The following is a 19768-nucleotide window of genomic DNA, read 5'->3' on the forward strand; positions in this document are numbered from 1 at the left end:
ATGCAGCCCAAAAGCTTCACGATTTGACATTACTTGGCAGTATAGAGATGAGTGACGTTTAGCGCTCGCACACTAATGTGCAATCCGTCATGTGTAAAAACATGTTTGTTTTCCTTTTGCTCATAACCTCAAAAATGATCGGGTCATCACAATGATTTCAAAAGAGTCAAAAAATATATGGAAATATACTCATTTTTACCCAATCTTTGCTGAGTTGCACCTCTAGAGTGTTTGTTTTCCTTTATCGCCACTCACACATTCGGACGTGAGAATCTCAATAGTCCGACAAAGTGGGCTGGCCATCAAAGGCGGAAAAGAAGAAGAAGAAACATTTCTCACCAGTTACTGTCACTTTTCTGTGTCGCTCAGCTGCCAGTCTCATCCAGCAAGACCAGGGCTGTCAGATGATTTTTTCGTAAATCTGTATTGACTTGCGTAAAAAATCTGTATTGTCTGTATTTGAGGGGAAAATAGATTTTTTTTTCTAAGTGATGCAAAATAGCGATTCTGATTATTGTATTGCAATGTACATTTTCATTGAGTTTTTTAAAACCAGGTAAATAAAATTAGAAATCCCAGAAATCCGTAGGAATCTTTTAAGGAGCTCGATGCAATCATGTTAAAGCATCACATCACTAAATTTTCTCGGTTGTTATAATTTATATTTAAAGCTCAATCTTTTCCGAAATTCATGTCCTCAGCAACAATTTTATCATGAGCCCACAAGTGATGCTTCTCGGATCTTTTTTGTAAACTTCTCCAATATTCTACCGAATTCGGAAACAATTTTTTTTGTAATTGCTTAAATAATGATTACTAAATTCGATTACACAACATATTTTTTACCAATAAAGCTGGGATTGTTTTCTGTTTGTTGGTTAATTTAATCCCTCATCATAAACCGCTCTTTGCAATATTTGTTAAATCACTTGGGAAATAGTTCATTGGTGGTATTCGCATCATGTTACAAACATTTTGAAATGAATGCTACACCAATTATTGTCTTTTTCATAGATGGCCTCATTATATTATTATCATCTTGTACCACGGTACGAATAGCACAGGGCTGTATTTATGGTGAATCAAGATTGAGAACAAAAATCGGATTCTTATAAATTACTTATGTGATAGATAAATACATTTCAAACCTTTAGTATAACAAATTGCATAAAGTTATGAACATCTCAAGGGCAATCACATTTTTCAGTGTGACTGTAAAACATCTGAATTTGTTTTATAATTCTAAAATTATTATTTATAGAAATTACTGATAGATACCAAGAAATCAATTCTATATACATGGACTGATCTGATAACAGAATGTACTCAGGAAACAAACTAATTCACACTTACGAAACTTCTTTAGAATACATTTGGAGTTCTTTTTTAAAGATCCAATTAGTTTCATTAAAAATACCATTGCTCTATTTGAAACTCAACTGAGTTTGCCAAGTACCCAGAAATCAGTCACAACTCATTTTATTAATATTTCTTAAATATGGTTCAAGCTGTGCTTTAAACTTTAATATTTTATTAATGTTTGATTAGTACGATAACATTTGAAATAACAAAAAATCTGTACAAATCTGTATTCTATTTGAAAAATCTGTATAAAATCTGTAATCTGTATCAAGTCTGTATTGACGTTTTAAAATCTGTAAAATACAGATAAATCTGTATTTATGGCAGCCCTGAGCAAGACGGCCAAAATTTTCTCCTTCCAAAGCAAGAGGAACAGGAAAGGATAGTCGCGAAAAAGTTGCTAAAAACGAACACCTCCAGCGCCTGAGTGTACTTGCGGGAAGGCCATAATGGCTTCACTAATTTTGGTAAACGGTGCCCAGCTGGCCAGTAAGTATTACGACGACGAGAACACTCCGATTCGGGAAAGAATTCCGGAGTTGATTTTGTGTTTTGTTATGTAATTTGTTTAGGGTTATCGTAATCGTTATTTTGCTTCCAGAACAGCAATCCGGTGCCCTGGGAATTATTTGCCTGAAGGCTAATTACAGCTCGGATGCCCCCCGTAAACTGAAATCGACCAATCTGGCCGAGATGAAACGCGGTACCGGTGGTAGGTCGAGCTTCAACGGAGTTGTGGCCACGGTTTTCGGATGCACCGGGTTCTTGGGTCGCTACGTGTGCAATAAGCTTGGCAAAACTGGTTCGCAATTGATTCTTCCTTACCGTGCTGATCATTATGAAGCCTTGCGCTTGAAGCTGGTTGGCGATCTAGGGCAGGTTCTGTTCACTCCGTACCATCTGTGCGATGAAGAATCAATTTACAAAGCTGTGAAGCACTCAAACGTCGTCATCAACTTGGTTGGTCGCGATTGGGAAACGAAGAACTTCACCTTCGACGATGTCCATGTTAAGGGTGCTCGGAGATTGGCGCGCATCGCTAAGCAAGCTGGAGTAGAGAAGTTTATCCATCTTTCCAGCATGAATGTCACTCCCAATCCAGAACCGATTCTAACCAAGGAGGGCAGTAAGTTCCTCAAAAGCAAGTACTACGGCGAGTTGGCTGTCCGCGAGGAGTTCCCCGAGGCTGTCATCCTCCGCCCGGCTGACGTTTATGGCCAGGAGGATCGCTTCTTGCGCTACTATGCTAACATATGGCGTCGTCAGTTCCGTGCCATGCTTCTGTGGTACAATGGTGAACGGGCCTTCAAGCAGCCCATCCATTGCTCGGACGTGGCGCAGGGTATTGTGAATGTTATTAAGGACTCGGACAGCCAGGGTCAAACCTACCAGGCGGTTGGTCCCCGTCGGTACAAGCTGTCCGAACTGGTTGACTAGTTCCATCGGGAGACGCGCAAGGATGCCGATTGGTGGGGCTATTGGCGTTACGATCTGCGCTACGATCCGACCTTTATGATGAAGGTGAAACTGACCGAGCTGATTAGTCCATCGTTCCCGCTGGGAGACTCGTCGAGAGGGAGTACGTGACCGATGATGTGAAGAAGGGTGTACCGACGCTGGAGGATCTGGGCGTGAATCTGACGCTGATGGAAGATCAGGTGAGTTGAAGAAAGAATTTCTCTTTCTTGATTTGTTGCCTTCAAGACCATGAACAAATGTGAAAGATTTTCCCATATTTTGCTCTACGAATTTATTGGAACGATTAATCAAGATGCGATTTTTGTTTAGTGACGGTTCTTGTGTATTCCTTCCAGCTATGTGGGTTCTTTCTTGCTAGTGCTTAATGAGGGTGCACTATAAGTAGTGCAATAAATAATTTCATTTTCGCTTACTTAAATTCCCATACAACTTTGAACCGGCTTGTGCTAATTCAGTTCTTAAACACATCAGCTAAAATTTTCGAAGGACACCCACGAACATGAGACAGAATCGAATGAGCGTAGTGAAACAAAATTGATGTTTTTTTTATAGTTTTTTATAGTTTTTTTTTATAGCATACCCGTGCTTGGGCGCTTCAGTGACTGCTAAACGGGACCTCACGGCCCATGTGATCAAAGTACGCGAGTGTTTGGAACAGAACTAAACAGAACACCATATTCAAGATTTCAGTAACGTTTTCGGCTTAATGAATGGAGAATACAACGAAGCACAGCTTCCAAGTTTTATGAACAAGGACGGTACTGCAGGTCCCCTGCAATACTTGGAAATAAAGACAATATCTGGATTAATGCCACAGGATACCTTCCTGTTCGCCTATCGGTGGAGAAGTACAACATCAATCAACTCAACCCAACCAACGACAATGCGTAGTATCTTGCCTGCGAAGCAGCAATTTGCACCTTAATGCGTGTAAGAACTCCACCGCGTTCGGCGCCGCAAGTCAAACGGCTTGTTCGAAAAATACTCTTACGATAATCCTGACCATCATCGACACGGTCATCCTTGTGGACTTTGGCTGGTCCCCTTGCATAACCCGGAATTATTACTTATCCCCGTGCAGTGTAAGCGCTGTTGATCTATCGGGCATGGGGGAGGTGCACAAAGAGACTCGCATCCGTGTATACGAATGAGGGTCACCAAACCAGATAGCCATGGATCGACCGCTCTAAACTGAATTCATGTTCTCCAAACGTTATTGACCATTCAACGTCAACGCAACGTTATTGACCATTTCGTCTTCAGCCGGAAATGTCAAGTTTTCGATCAGGAAGTTGCGATTCAACAATTCGAGCCGACCAAGGAATCTCATATTCGCGCCGTGAGTACGATGCCCGAGCTAGAGAAAACCAAAAAATACTTAAATGCATACACGACCGGGTGGTCCTACGACAGGCTGAAACACAACCAAGAAACAGAAAACCAAATCGACCACGTTCTAATCGACGGTAAATTCTTCTCCGACATCACGAACGTCCGCACTTACCGCAGTGCGAATATTGAATCCGACCACTGCGCAGTATGCCTGCGCTCAAAACTCTCGGCGGTGTACAACACGGGTCGAAGTCGGACGCCGCGGCTTAACATTAGGGTGCGGCCAGAGTAGACGTGAAGTGCGATGCGAAGCGAAGCGTCCATACGATTTGACAGCTCCTTATTATTGATTGTTCGCGTGTAGTTTTCGCGCGACGTCGCGTAGACGCGTCTATTCTGGCCGGCACCTTAGGCGGCTACAAGACGGTAGGCTAGCCCAAGACTACGCGCAGCAGCTGGAAGTGGCACTCCCAACGGAAGAGCAGCTAGGCGCAGCGTCTCTTGAAGATGGCTGGAGAGATATTCGATACCAGGAGAGCAGTTTAAATACGGTGGAGAGGCACTGGCTAGAGCGCTGCACTGGGTAATTGCCATGGTTTGGGAGGATGAGGTTCTGCCGCAGGAGTGGATGGAAGGTGTCGTGTGTCTCATCTACAAAAAGGGCGATAAGCTGGATTGTTGCAACTACCGCGCAATCACTTTGCTGAACGCCGCCTACAAGATACTCTCCCAAATTTTATGCCGCCCATTAACACCATTCGCGAGTGAATTCGTGGGGCAGTACCAGGTGGGAATTATGAGTGAATGCTAGGAATTATGGTTCGTCGTAGGTCAGGTATTGCAGAAATGCCGCAAATACAACGTGCCACACATCATCTATTCATCGACTTCAAAGCCGCATATGATACAATCGATCGGGGTCAGCTATGGCAGCTGACGCACGAAAACACGAGATTGACACGATTACGATGGTACGATTTTCACGAAGTCCGTCCAGTGATTTCGCCGACTACATATATATTATGGCACATCAGACTGAAAAGCGAAGCTAAACGGATTGAACTAGTTATCAATACGTCGAAGACGAAGTACATGATAGGAAGAGGCTCAAGAGAGGACAACGTAGGCCACCCACCACGAGTTTCTATCGGTGGTGACGAAATCTAGGTGGTTGAAGAATTCGTGTACTTGGGCCCACTGGTGACCTCCGATAACGATACCAGTAGAGAAATTCGGAGACGCATCATGGCAGGAAATCGTACGTACTTTCGACTCCACAAAACGCTGTGATAGAAAAGAGTTCGTCGCCGTACCAAACTGACTATCTACAAAACGCTTATTAGACCGGTAGTTCTCTACGGACACGAGACCTGGACTAGACTAATTATAACGTTCATGTCCCATATAAGAGCACACTATTTTAGTGCTCACGATGTACTAGAGTATAAAATTGTACAACCAAAGACTAATAATTAGTCTTTGCCTGGACGATGCTCGTGGAGGACCAAGGCGCCCTGGGAGTTTTCGAAATGTGGTGAGGTGCAGAATGCGGACGGTACGTGGAGAAGGCGAATGAATCACGAATTGCATCAGCTGTTGGGAGAACCACCCATCGTTCACATCGCAAAAATCGGACAGTAATCCGTTGAAAATGGTTCTCGACAACGATCCGACGGGAACAAGAAGGGCGAGGTGCACAACGAGCAAGGTGGATTGATCAGGTGGAGGACGATTTGCAGACCCTCCGCCGACTGCGTGGTTGGCGACGTGCAACCATGAATGGAGAAGACTTTTATACACTGCACAGGCCACGCCGGCCTAAGTCTGATAATAAATAAATGAAAGAAAAAAGAAGTAGGAAGAATAAAGAAGGAACAAGGAAGAAAAAAGAGGAAATGAGGAATAATGAAGAAAAAACAATACGGAAGAAGATAAAAGTACGGAGTAGGTAGAAGGAAGAAGAAAGAAAAAGAAACAAGAAGAAGACGGGAGACTTTCCAGCGTCACGAATTCACGAAACAACAGAACGATGTGTTTTAATATCCAACGCTTGTCAGTTGAAGGAGTTGCTGAACAGTACCACCAGAAGCTGGACGAGCGGATAGGGGATGCCACCGGATCTGGCGACGTCAACAGATTGTGGGAAAGTATCCACGAAGCTGTGACTACAACAGCGCAAGAATTGTTAGGCACTGCACAGCGACGCCAACGAAATGGTTGGTTTGATAAGGAGTGCCATCAAGTGACGGACGAGAAAAATGTTGCTAGGAGTCGAATGCTAGTTGCTCGTACCCGTTCCAACAGAGAGCGGTACAGTGTAGTAAGGGCAGAAGAGAAACGAATTCACCACAGAAAAAAGCCAACACGAAGAGAGTGTGATAGCTGAAGCGCAGGAGAACATGGATAGAAACGATATGCGGAGGTTTTACGCAACTGTCAATGGCGCGCGCATAAGACTGCGCTAGTGCCCGCCATGTGCAATGACCGAGAGGGGAAATTGCTGACAGACAATACAATGGTGGTCAGATGGTAGGAGCACTTCGAAGATTTGTTGAACGGTGAAAATGAAGGTGTATTAAGGAGCCGGATGAACATAGTCGGCGACGGTCAAGCTGTAGAACCACCAACGCTGGACGAGGTTAAGAAGGCTTTAAACGAGCTGAAAACAGTGAAGCTGCTGGGAAGGACGAGATCCCGGTCGAGCTTCTCAAACACGGAAGTGAGCAGCTGCATCAATCAATCCACCACATTATCCAGAAAATATTGGAGGAAGAAGAACTGCCTGCCAACTGGTTGGATGGTCTCATTCATATGTCCAAGTCCTTATTTAATGGCATGTATTAAACTCTCAAGCATTATTCAAACAAATGTTATGAGGAGAGATACGTGGCGTATCTTGTTGTCATTTTTAATATACACCCAAGTTTTTTTTTAACACGGTTGGAATTCATTAATTTCTCAGGTAACCTGATTTTTTACAGCTTTTTAAATACCTCCTGAATTTTCTTTGATTTCTTGTGAATTTTTTCGTGGGGTTAATTCATTGTTTCATTGATGCTGAAGGTCTTAAACGACTAAAACCAAACCGTGTAAAAAAAACCTGGGTGTATTCTAAAACACGACGCATACAAACCATTTCTTTTGAAGGACATGAACACCCATTTTCATCTTGTCAATTTCTTCATAATTCCAAGATATTTGTCAGTTTCTGGTTGATTGTTTTTTTTACGATGAACCACTCAGCATGATATATAATATCATTCTTCAAAAGTCGTCAGGAATTCTTTCATAATATTGGAACATTTTATATTTCCTTTATAACATTCATCAAGAACGAATAAGGGTTTATACAACAATTAAAAACATAAAAATGTTCTGTGATGCCTCATTTTAATAAGTTCTTCCGAAGAAAGTCGATCTAAAATGAGAAGATGATTCTCAAAAGTTATTTCTGGCGGGTTTTTTATGATATTTCTGGGATGAATCTGCGCACAAAAGATAAATTTCTACAGGAGTTCTCGGAGTTTTTAAATGAAATTCTAGTAAGAATAGCCAAAAAAAAATCTGCATGAACTTTTAGAATAGCTTGTTACAAGAATTGAAGGAGAAATAACGGACTAATTTCTGTTGGAGTTTACGCAAATTATTCTGCCTTTGGAAACAAAGAAATTTCTTCTGAAATTTCTAAAAATATTCCTCTGAAATTTTTGAAAGAATTTACGCTTGATTCTGACTTAAAAATCAACGGCGCTTGAGCAACTCTGTTAGATTTTTTATTATTTGTTTCTTGATATGAATTCAAAAATTTGTTTTACAGAAGTTTTGTTTAAAAAACGTAGTTTGTCTTGTGATCAATAACTACAACAAAGCTGCACAAATAATTACTTTAAAAAAAATTGCGGTTCTGGCAGATTTTTCAATATTTGCCACGTTTATCTTTAATCAATTACGATCAAATCTGGCTTTAACATTCATTTGTATATCAACGTACCTTGTGCCGAATTTTATAAAGTTCTATCAACAAAAAAAACTAACAATAACGGAACAAAACATGCCAAAGCCATCATCTAATCCAAAAAGCGGTGCTTATGCAAATATTTTTGACTGTTTAGTTCTTGTTCCCTTAGATTCAGTACTTCTAGTGGTGAATAAGGCCATTTAGAAGGGTTGTAATACTTACTTCGGTTTTATTAGTCCTATTAGCATTTTGATACAAACATATGTTGCAGTTTAAAATCATATTTGAAATCAGTAATATTGTAAAAAAAAGAACTTGAAGAGAAGACGTTCAATAAATTGTTGTACAAAAATTGTCATTTAACGTGTATTTGCTTAGCATTTAGAACTGGATTGCGCGGAATGGATTTCATGTCGCGCGGAAATGGCGCGGATTTGATTTTAGTCAGCGCGGATTTGGCGCGGAAAATATTTCAGGATCTCCGTAACAACCCTGAACAGAGAACCAGATAGGGGCCGGCAACTTCGTGTAAGGCCACGAACACACTGGCTGCACGCGGTGGAATCGGACATGGGAACCCTGAACGTTCGGGGAAGCTGGAAAAACATCGCCCAAGACCGGCGATTATGGAGCTCTACAATACACCAGGCCAGTGACGGAAATGTCATATCGATGTCATGGGACTTATTTGTTAATAACTTTTTTCACAAGTAATTTAGAATCGTATGTTTTATATAAACATAAAGCCCTCAAAGGATACTAAAACTTGTTCTAATAGGTCATTGCTCTAAAACTGAAATTAGCGGCGTGAGAGCCGATTTAGTGTCAAATGACATTAATGTCATGACATTTCGTGTCATTTTTCTAGTTTTGTTCTCATGCCTCACACTTTGTATTTAAAACAATGTCCTGTTTGGCAAAGTTGTAGGATCCTTTAAGCATTATATGTTAATAAAAAAATCCGAATTGTAAATAACTTTTGAAAAAAATTATTAGCAAATTAGTAGTAGCAACCCCATGACATTTTTTTGACATTTCCCATCACTGCACCAGGCATAGGTGTATCGACGCTGTAGCCAACCAGGTAGCCAGGTATATAGAAGACGGAATAATGAAGAAAAATATGGAAGAATGGAGAAGGAAAAAGGAAAAAGAATGTAAGCGTGCTAGCAAAGTAGCCAATCGCCACTAACGCCCAAACTGGTTACGCCCTTGGTGGCCGGACACTGTTATTTTTTCCTAACAATAACTCCAACATCACCTTGAGTCGTACAGACGTATTTCAATAAAGCTGTTAGTTTTGTTCACTTGTTAAACTGCCTTCGTTATTCGAGCCGTTGACTATTAATAGGTTATGGGCACCATTATGCGAGAGTCGACACACGGAATACCACAGTTCGATGGTGGACCAGGATTCCAGAACTGGAGCTACAGAGTGAAGATGTTCCTGGATTCAGCCGGTGTGTTGAACACTGTAACAGAAAACTCTCCGGCGGCTGATGCTGAGAAGGCAAAGTTCGACGAAGCGGATAGAAAAGCTAAGGCCCATATTGTAAGTTTCTTGGCAAACGAAGTACTGGAAGTTGCAGGCGAGACGACCTCAGCAAAAGAGATGTGGTAGGCGCTTGAAAATACATTCGCGAAAAAGTCTATTGGCACTCAGAATCTACTCCGGAAGCAGTTAAATCGATCAAAGCTAGAAGAAGGGAAATCCATGCGAGCCCATTTATTAGTTTTCGAAGATCTCATCAAGCAGTTGAAGACCGCAGGTGCAAAGATCGATGAAGCAGATGCAGTAATCTCTATATTTTAAACTCTTCCGGATTCATATGACCCATTAGTAACGGCTTTAGAAAATCTCGCTGAGGAAGATCTTACCCTGGAAATGGTCAAGCAACGTTTATTGACGGAGGAAATGAAGCAAACCGAGCGTCAGGAAGATGGTGGAAAGACTAACACAGCAAACAAACAATTTGTCAAGCCCAAGTATGAACCTAAGAAGTTTCTGGGAAAATGCCACAAATGCGGAAAACGTGGACATTTCAAGAGAGATTGCATGTTAAAACGGGACAATGAAGCAAATGTTGCAACAAAGAACGCAGTGGTTTTATGGCAGATCGTTCAAATACGAAAGCTAGTGCAAGCAAGATAATTTTCAAGCTTGATTCTGGTGCGAGTGACCATCTGGTGAACCGGCAAGACGTGTTTTCGATGTATAAGGAACTGAGGCAAGTAGTGATCATTAACGTGGCTAAAGATGGAGAAACTTTGAAGGCGAAGATTTCGGGTACGATAACTGGATAAGTACAGCAATCGAGGATCACCCTTTCGCTTGGAAGACGTACTTCTGGTCACGGAGCTACGAAACAATCTCATGCCGTTTTTTTTTTCTTTTTCATATCATCTTGTATCTTTGCTTCTCCGTCTATTTCTACCGGAGTGCATTTTACTCAAAAAAAATACCACCGAATCACGGCAAGCTACCAACCGCGTCATGTCGGGGCCGAGCGAATATCCTTAGGACATCCGTCGAATATCTGAATTATCACAAGTATGTTCTGACAGAACGAGAAGCTCTAGTGATACTGTTATAATTCAAATAACTATATATATTGGAGCTATGCGACTGTTCTGTACAAGAGCAAGTTATGGAATGAATATTCTTATTTTCTTCACACAGAGGCATGTTTGGTTGCTACCAAACGCTAGGTTGTCATGGACTGCCTTTATGCAACCACCGGGTTGCTGGTGTTAACATCTCTCCCTCTTATTTCCAGAGTACCAAGTATGGCTCGAATCTCGACGGCATCCTAACTGATCGTTGCGGGCGGGTTCGTATCTCTGGTGAAGGTTGTTGAATCATGCTGACTGGTTCTACTTGGTTCACAGTTTCAGGTTCTCGAAATTCTTGATTGATCGGAATGACTTCAAGGACATCTTCTTGACTCATGTTCCCGACAGAACCATCTCGATTTTCCTGGGCTATAGCAGTGACTTCTGGAATTGCACCTTGATCAAGTTTCGAATTTTCCGTAAAAATCACAGCGCCAAGAAAAGACCGCAGACTGCTGATATCGGTTGGCGCAGGCATCTTGACGATTGCTTCAATCTTCGCTGGATTCGGGCGTAGACCGTTTTTATCCACGATGTGGCCCAGATATTTGATTTCTTGTTGAAAAATACTACATTTTTCTTCACGAAGATGAAATCCGTACTCTTCCAATCGTTTGAAAAGAGCTTCAGGACGTTGATGATGCTCCATTTCAGTTTTGCTAAACACTATGATGTCATCCAGGAAAGATTCAACACCTTGCAGATCTGCTATCATACCATTCATGAGCTGCTGAAAAGCGCCGGGGGCAGACTTCACACCAGGTGCCAATATGTTGAAACGATAGAGTCCTCTATGTGTGTTGATGGTTAGAAGTTCTTTTGAATCGTCGTCCACTTCAACTTGAAGGTAAGCGTCCGAAAGTTCGATGATACTGAAAAACTTGGATCCGTTCAGCTTCGTGAAGATGTCGTCCGGAACTGGCAACGGATAGTTGTTAGCTTCCAATGCAGCGTTCAATCCGGTCGAATAGTCGGCACAGATGCGTATTTTTCCGTTAGGCTTCCTTACAGTAACGATTGGCGCAGCCCATTGGGAAAAATCGACAGGTGTGATGATATCCAACTGCTCCAGGCGACCCAACTCGGCATCAACCTTCGCTACAGATGTAAAAGGAACAGGACGTTTCGGTTTGAATACGGAACGTGCTTCTTGCTTGAGGTACAACTTTACTTTTGTCTTCTTGCAATGTCCGAGAGTCTCCTTAAACACGTTTGGAAAGGCTGTCTTGTAGAACTGGATCGGACTATGCATAGAACGTACCTGGTTGCAGATCGCTGAGAGAGGCTGTGACCATAGCTTGAAGAGTTCAATCCAGTCAAGGCCGAACAAATTGAGACTGGGAAGCAAGTGCCGTCTTTGATGACACCTCCCAGAGTGATGGAACACGAAAGTTCACCGATCAAATGCAGAGGTTTACCAGATGCCGTTTTTGCTTCGCTCTTAGATGGCTTCAGTTCCGGAGATCCAAGGTTTTTCCAAGTTTCCTTTGATATGATGGAAATATCCGATGCTGTGTCGAATTGAAGCTTGATTTTCACACCGCAAATGATGACTGTTATGAACTTCGCTGTTCACCTGGTTGACTTCAAAAACACCGTTGACGGTCGACTTCTTTTTGTTTTTGAATTTCTTGCCTCCGGTATTGGGCTTAACGGAAATGCAGCTGCAGTAGCCTTCCTTATGCCCAACTTTGTTACAGGATTTGCAGGTGTGATTTGCAAAAGGGCATTCACGTGCATGCCACCGCACTGCCAGCATGGTGTCTTCAGAATACTAGAATTCTTGCTGTCCTTTGACTGATGAGCTTGAGCAGATGGTTTCGATTGATACTTCTTCTGATTGACTGCACAGACAGAGGCTGATATCGATGACTTCTGCTCGATCAGAGCGGTATCGTGCTTCAAATTCTGTAACCGTTGGCATTCGTTGATAAGGGTATCAAGTTTGCATTCGCCTTCTCCATCCGATTCTAGCTTGGAGAGTAATCTGGTCCTGATGTCAGCTTCTTTTGAAGATCGCAGCCCACATATGAAAATGAGAGATTTGAATTGATCGGCTGTGATACGGTTCAACTCAAAATCCTCACATCGCTTGTTCACTGTCGCTGCGTAGGTTACGAAGTCCTCCTCAGATTTATTTGACAGTTGGAAACATTGATACCGCTTGCTGAATAAGGTAGTCCTCATTCCAAACAGCTGCTTCAACTTGGAAACGGTGTCCGCAAACGAGTACTCACGATAATGCTTCGGCAACAGAAAGTTCACGTACTTGTCGTGTACGCTTACGCTGAGGCTTCTTAACAGGAGACGAACCTTTGCTGCATCGTCCAGATTTTCGCCATCCTTCAGGAAAAGTTCTTCATATTTTTGATACCACCGGTCGAATACCATGCCATTGTCGGGATCGTAGCAAAACTCTCGGATGTTGGACGCTAGAGACTCGATCATAAATTCGGGACTGCTTATCTGCTTGGCTCTGACTTGTGCTTCTTGAGTGTTTAAACGATCCATCATGGCCATAAGACGCGCATTTTGTTCCGCCATCTGCTGGTTTTGCTGGAGAATGAGCCGGAACACATCTTGACTGTCGATAGTTCCTGACAATTGACTTCCCGACGGTTGACTTTGACTTCCCGACGGCTGATTTTGACTTTCCGACGTTAGAACTTCCGGTGGTGACATTCTTTTTCTCTTCCGAGATTCCAGGGTGGATTCTTGATAAAACTCGTCGCCAAATGTTATAATTCAAATAACTATATATATTGGAGCTATGCGACTGTTCTGTACAAGAGCAAGTTATGGAATGAATATTCTTATTTTCTTCACACAGAGGCATGTTTGGTTGCTACCAAACGCTAGGTTGTCATGAACTGCCTTTATGCAACCACCGGGTTGCTGGTGTTAACAGATACATAGGCGATGTACCTAATATTCGGATTGGTATCGTCTCTTTCTTTGTTTCGTTCTGCCAATTGAGCTCATATTCGTGGGCGCCTACTATTCGAACGCCGATTGCTTCGATTTAGCGATTCAATTTTTTTTTAGCGATTCAAATAATTCTCGCTTAACTTTTGAAAAGGACCTAAGTAACATTTTTTCATGAATTAATTTGAATAGCGCAATCAACAGAACAACATGAAAGCTTTTGATTGCAGTACTCAAATTAATTCATGAAAAAAATGTTACTTAGGTCCTTTTGAAAAGTTAAGCGAGAATTCATGCTTCCATTTCGTATCTTCGATTATTATTTTAACACAATCTGCTACTACTACAATCCCGCTCACCTCTACTCTTTTCCATGATTCTATTTGGTGAAAAAAATCGCTAAAGAACACTTTGTTGAAATTTCAATTCTCTGTCATGTTCCAGTCCCAAGAACATCGATCAAACAATAAATTCAGAAAATCTTCAACCATCGTTCTTTTTCATTGCTTTTCGTATTATTTCTGTGGCTCTACGTCTATCTCAGCCAACTGTTTCCTTTCTTTCTTTTTTTTTGGTTCTTGTAGTCTGTCCATCACTACCAAAGTTCAAAACTGTGTTTTCTTTTCTTTTAGATCATCTTGTACTCTTGCTTCTCCGTCTTTTTCCACCGGAGAGCAATTTACAATTCCTTTTCATCGCATTTTTCTCTGTTTTTTGTTTTTTTTTTTTCTTTTTTATATCATCTTGTATCCAGTGTTGCCACATGTACAGATTTATCTGGAAAGGTACAGATTTTTTGGTTAATTTTGGTACAGATTCTGTACGGTACAGATTACAGATTTTCTCCAATAAGTACAGATTGGTACAGATTTTTTTTACAAACCAAGCCTTAGAAAAGAATATTGCATTGCATTTTTCTTCAAATAGTTGCTTCTGCTATAAAAAAAATTTAATTCAAGGAAATCTAAACGAAGTTCGAGTTCGTATTCTATTTTGTTTTACCGTTTCAACAGTATCGTGACAACGTATTTCATACTACAGTCATACATATTATATTTTTTCGCCCTCGGCTGTTTCATTCTGAAACAATATTCCAAATAAAAAAATAAATAAATTATTTAAGTATCATCTTTTAGATGATGTGAAAAAAAACTTGGAGATACTTTTCAAAAGTTTACCAAGATTTTCTATCTACGCTCTCAAAGAAAATCATTCAATTAAAAAAAAACTTTTTTCAATAATAAATTGGGTTGAATTGCATATTTGTCTTATAATTTTTAGAAATTTATTCCGTCGAATATCTGAATTATCATGGGCTGTGTACTCACAAGTATGTTCTGACAGAACGAGAAGCTCTAGTGATACATAGGCGATGTACCTAATATTCGGATTGGTATCGTCTCTTTCTTTGTTTCGTTCTGCCAATCGAGCTCATATTCGTGTGCTAATGGGCGCCTACTATTCGAACGCCGATTGCTTCGATTTAGCAATTCAAATCTTATTCAAATAATTCATGCTTCCATTTCGTATCTTCGATTATTATTTCAACACAATCTGCTACTACTACAATACCCTTCAGGTTCCCCTAGTTTTGTTCCTATCAACTCTGAGATGAAACAGCCTTGGGCTGAAAATCTCACAAATAAGGCCGATACAAATATTTAAAATCTATTTTGTCTCCCCCCTCCCGCCTCGGATTTTTTTGCCAAAAAATAATATTTTGAGGAGGCAACAAAATAAAATTCGGATAATTTTGAGGATTTTCAAAACTTTCTTTAACAAATCCGAGGAGTTTTTTTTTGATTTTGTTCATTTTAATATTTATTTTTTATTATCCCCCCCGCCCTTGACCTTTCAGAGACCAGTAAGACAAAAAGTAAATTAAATATTTGTAACGGCCTAAAGACATAATGACAATAATTTATTCTTTCTTTGGCTCCGTTTTGAACTATGTAATGCCTCGGTGGACAAAAATTTATCGATTCCGATCAGTTGAATTCACGTAATCTAATATGTAATCCTCGTTCTACCACACAGGTACCATGGGAGCTGAGACCCTTCCGGGCTGCACTGTATTACGACGCCGAGTTGGGCGAATTCGAGAAACCAGCTTTACCCAAGTTCGTACATTAAGTCCTCCACAGCAGACCACACTGGCGGCAGACAAGAACGTAACTCTATGGCTGGTCATCATGGGCTACAGTTATTTGATTTGATTGTAACAGCAGTTAAGTAATATTTCGAAATTAAAATTGATCGAAAACGGATCCAAAATCGAGGGCGATTTCTTTCGCAATGATGACAGTTTTCCGATTGAACATCTAAAAGCATCTATTCTTCTAAAGGAACCGATTAAATAGACGATACATAAAACGAAATTCTAATGACTACACTTATCACACGCGGACACGGACTTTTATTATCACGGTTTGAGCCAAAATGAAAGCTTCACTATCGATTTGAGATAATTTGCAACCTCTCTTTTAGTTATAATTTAATATTTGAACATTTCCTTTTCGCGATTAGTTAAGTATTCAGAGAATATTTTAAATTTCAAGTAATATTCTATAAATGAAAAACCCTTGGATCCCCGGTAATTTGAACGGCACTTCGTTCATATCAACGGAATAGGTTTGTAACAAAAAAGGGGTCATATTCCTTTAGATTCACGGTACTTCTATTTTTAGGAACACAATCAACCACAAAGAACACTTTGAAACCAGGAATGACACTTACCTCGAAGACCGCAGTCTAGGTCTTACGCTTGTGATCCCGCTGCTGTTCGGGGATTTCGTCCTGCAGTTCCATGATGTGATCCACCGGTTGCGGTCTTCCGTCTTCACCAATCTTGCACGGCTGAACTATGCCCTGCCGTTGGAGTTTGTCCATCAGCGCCACCAATTGCATCGCTTCGTACTCCTTCTGCTCCTCGGACATGCCCTCCAGGGGATTAGGTTTCGGTGGTTCGTAACATCCCAGAACCGGATTGATCGAATGCTGAACCTGTTTGTACTCTTCCGTATCGCTATCCTCCGAATCGGACGAATACTGATCCGTGTTGCCTTGACGGCCTCCCAGCAAACCTCGATTGGCGAACAGGCCGGCCGCGTTACCGTAGCCCGTATACTTGATCATCCGACCGACATTCTCCTTGCACAGAACGAACAGCAACTCTGCGGACAGATCGGCGATTTGAGTGATTGGACTCGTCAACATCGAGCAAAGGTAATTGCGCAGCTCCGTGCCAACCTCCGGTCGGTCCTGTACGTTCTTGAGAGGTGGAAGCACTTTCGACCGAATGCATCGACGATTCAGGGCCGATGCCCGAATAGTTTTGATCAAGACGGTCAGGATCGGAGACAGAAGCTCGTATTGATCGGATTTCTTTTCCGACTTCTGGAAAACTCGTCGCAAGAACTCTACCAACACATGCAGCACGAACACGTTTTTACCCTCGAAAGGGACAACGGTTTTCGAGGTCAGATCATTCGAGCTAAGCGGGGTGCATAGTCCATTGTAGCAGCTGACTGGAACGCTTGTCAAAAGGTTGACGATATTTGACTGGAGCGAAATGATTTTGTCTCGGTTCAGGGTGCGATAGAAAAACAGATCGTGGACGACGACGACCAGCCGGTGGAATTGATTCGCTTCTTCTTCCTCTGGGATGCCATCCCGGACGGATAGGTTAAACAAAACCTTCAACACCTCGTTTATCAACTCGACATCTTTGTCCTGAAAATTGAAATGAAAGTTGATTGATAAATTTATAGCTTGCTTATTGTACTCACATTAAATTCCTTCGCCTCGGCTGCTTGTCCCATGAAAAGATCCAAAGTTTCAACCAAATAAGTCAATCCGTGAAGCTCCTCCCTGACCTTAGCTCTAATATCACGATTGATGGCGGTTAGCAGGAAGAGCAATTTCATATCAAAGTATCGAATATCGTAGCATACATTGCCATCCCTGGATAAAAAAATCTCTTGATAAATAATGATTTAAAATAGTTATTATCAGCTACATACTTATAGGTCTTAATCCTCCTCATGATGCCCTCGGTGGAATCATTAAACAAACATAGCTCCTGGCACTTGCTGCTCTGGAATATCAAATTGCTTAGACATTTGAGTGCCTCGACCTGCACTTCCTCCCGCGGCGTAACACTTGCTTCCTTCCCAACACCAGCCAATCCCAGCAGGCAATCCAACTGCTCCTCTCGCACGGTCTCATTCAGATACGTCTTGTCGCGGCTCAGCAGTTTGATCGCCACCAGACACTCGACCTGGTGTGCGCCCATCAGCGGGTCCGCCAGCAGCTCAAAAAATCGATTCCACAGCGGCACCCACTGACCGCTGGTCGTCAGGTGAGAAAAGTTGAAAACCTGCTGGTGCTGTTTGTTGAACTGCGCCAGACCCGCCCCCAGCTGGGATCGATCGTCGCCGAGTAAGCGATTCAGTGTTACCGTTTCCATGCTTTTGTCGTGAATCCAGCTACAAACGCCTTCACTGCACTTCTCCCCCCACTAATTTCTAATTGAGTTAACGTGGGATTAACAGAAGCACTTAGAAGTTTTCGCTTGGAGCAAGTAAAAATTTTGACTGAGTTTTCCGCTGAGGAAGTTTTGTTTTGATATACAGAGACAATGCGTGGGTGGCAACTTTTTGTTATTCAAGAGAAACGTCAAACTCTCATCGATTTTATAGCACGCCGCCTTTGAATTAAGTATACTACCTGTATTAAAAATTATGTTGATCTTGTTAATTTTTGACATTTTTCTGCTTCGCGCACTGCTTCGTTGTACGCACGAACGCACGCACACCTTCAAACCCCGCGCATCAAAATCGCAGTCTGTATCCGAAGAAGACACAAGCGAGACGTCGAATCGAACGCGATTCATTTTTTTTTCTCTTCATCAGCCGAAACAGGAGAGAAAAAGGAAAACGCTGCGAAGGGAAATATTTTTTTTTCGAAATTAATCTCTCAACACCAAATTGAACCGTTCCCGGCGACAGTGACGAATCCTGGAGAACCGGAAATCAAACAGCGGAGTTGCTGTGGTGCGTTTTTCCGTGTCGTAATCCGCGAACGTTTGTGCGACGACGGGACGGACAAGTGGAGTGAGTTCCGCACAGTAATATTTTTTTCTTGATTGATTTTTACTTCTATAATAATCTGCTAATATTTTAGTTTTAGGAAACGGAAACAAAATCATTTAGCTGGCGCCTGTGTCGAAATACATCTACAGCCTATCGCTGCGTTCCCGCGATTGGGTAAGTTGTTCCTTCATTGACTTTAATTTTTGTTATCCCCACCCCCTCCTATCAATGAATGAGGACCAGGGCTGCTCACTCCCGTAAAAATTGTTTTCACGGTCAATATTTTTCCATAATTTTCTATTTTGCTATGAGTGATGTTTTTACGGGAGGATGTTATCAACCAATTCTTTGAATAGACAGTAAAATAATATTAAGTTTTTATCACCCCTGGTAAATTTGGAGTTATTTTTTTTTTATTTTCAATTTTGATCTCATGTCATAAACATTAGAAATACTACTTATAGGGTGGCTAATAAACATGAAGCTTTTTTTTAAATTGCAGGGCTGGTAGCAAGTCACTTTTTAGTGACTTGGTCACTATTTTGAGCCTAGTCACTAAAAAGTCACTATTTACATCCAAAAGTCACTAAAGTCACTATTTTTCGAAAAATGGTCACTAAAGTCACTATTTTCGCACTACAGTTTGCAAAAAAAAGTTTAAAATAAAAATCATTTGTGCCTACCATTATCATCAACCAAATCAAATGTAAATCTGTTAGCAACATATATAAAGTTTGAGAAATTGCTCCAAGGCCGTCTTATGAAAGGCAGAGTGGACTCGAACCATGGACTTCGGGATCGAAAGGTCTGTATGCAGACCACACAGCAAAGCTTGGGCATTCGTTTAGGCAAATCCGTATATAAAGCGCAGGATTGTTACGACTACGCGGATTTCACGATTTTTGCGGTTTTTTTTGCTGTTTTCGCGGATTTACATAACGGTTTTGAGGCTTCGCGCAGATTTAGTTTTGGGTGGAAATTTAATAAATAAGGAGTAGCCATTATT

General features: G+C 41.5%; 3 protein-coding genes across 4 annotated transcripts in view; 2 read left to right on the forward strand and 1 right to left on the reverse strand.

Annotated features, from left to right (window-relative positions):
- The first annotated feature begins 324 nt into the window (after positions 1-324).
- On the forward strand, positions 325-15936 carry LOC134226130 (NADH dehydrogenase [ubiquinone] 1 alpha subcomplex subunit 9, mitochondrial). Its single transcript, XM_062706707.1, is given in 5 exon segments — positions 325-384; positions 1695-1851; positions 1964-2926; positions 2929-3020; positions 15707-15936. Coding segments are annotated over 4 exon segments (1191 nt in total). The 5' UTR covers positions 325-384; positions 1695-1811; the 3' UTR covers positions 15803-15936.
- Positions 15937-15982: 46 nt separating this feature from the next.
- On the reverse strand, positions 15983-18310 carry LOC134226128 (synembryn). The gene is made up of 3 exons (XM_062706702.1): positions 17692-18310; positions 17458-17632; positions 15983-17401 (listed from the first exon to the last, which is right to left on the reverse strand). Exons 1-3 carry the CDS (start codon positions 18135-18137, stop codon positions 16421-16423), a joined length of 1602 nt encoding a protein of 533 aa, XP_062562686.1. The 5' UTR covers positions 18138-18310; the 3' UTR covers positions 15983-16420.
- A 210-nt stretch (positions 18311-18520) lies between these two features.
- LOC134226129 (CCR4-NOT transcription complex subunit 7) overlaps positions 18521-19768 on the forward strand; it is a 47380-nt gene continuing 46132 nt past the window's right edge. The window contains exons 1-2 of one of the 2 annotated variants that reach the window (XM_062706706.1): positions 18521-18797; positions 18860-18936. The gene's annotated coding sequence lies outside the window, so the exon portion shown is untranslated. The remainder of the gene's footprint in view (positions 18798-18859; positions 18937-19768) is intronic. The other variant, XM_062706704.1, reaches the window with a different exon arrangement.

The sequence above is a fragment of the Armigeres subalbatus genome, chromosome 3, assembly GCF_024139115.2.
Source record: "Armigeres subalbatus isolate Guangzhou_Male chromosome 3, GZ_Asu_2, whole genome shotgun sequence".
NCBI lineage: Eukaryota > Metazoa > Arthropoda > Insecta > Diptera > Culicidae > Armigeres > Armigeres subalbatus.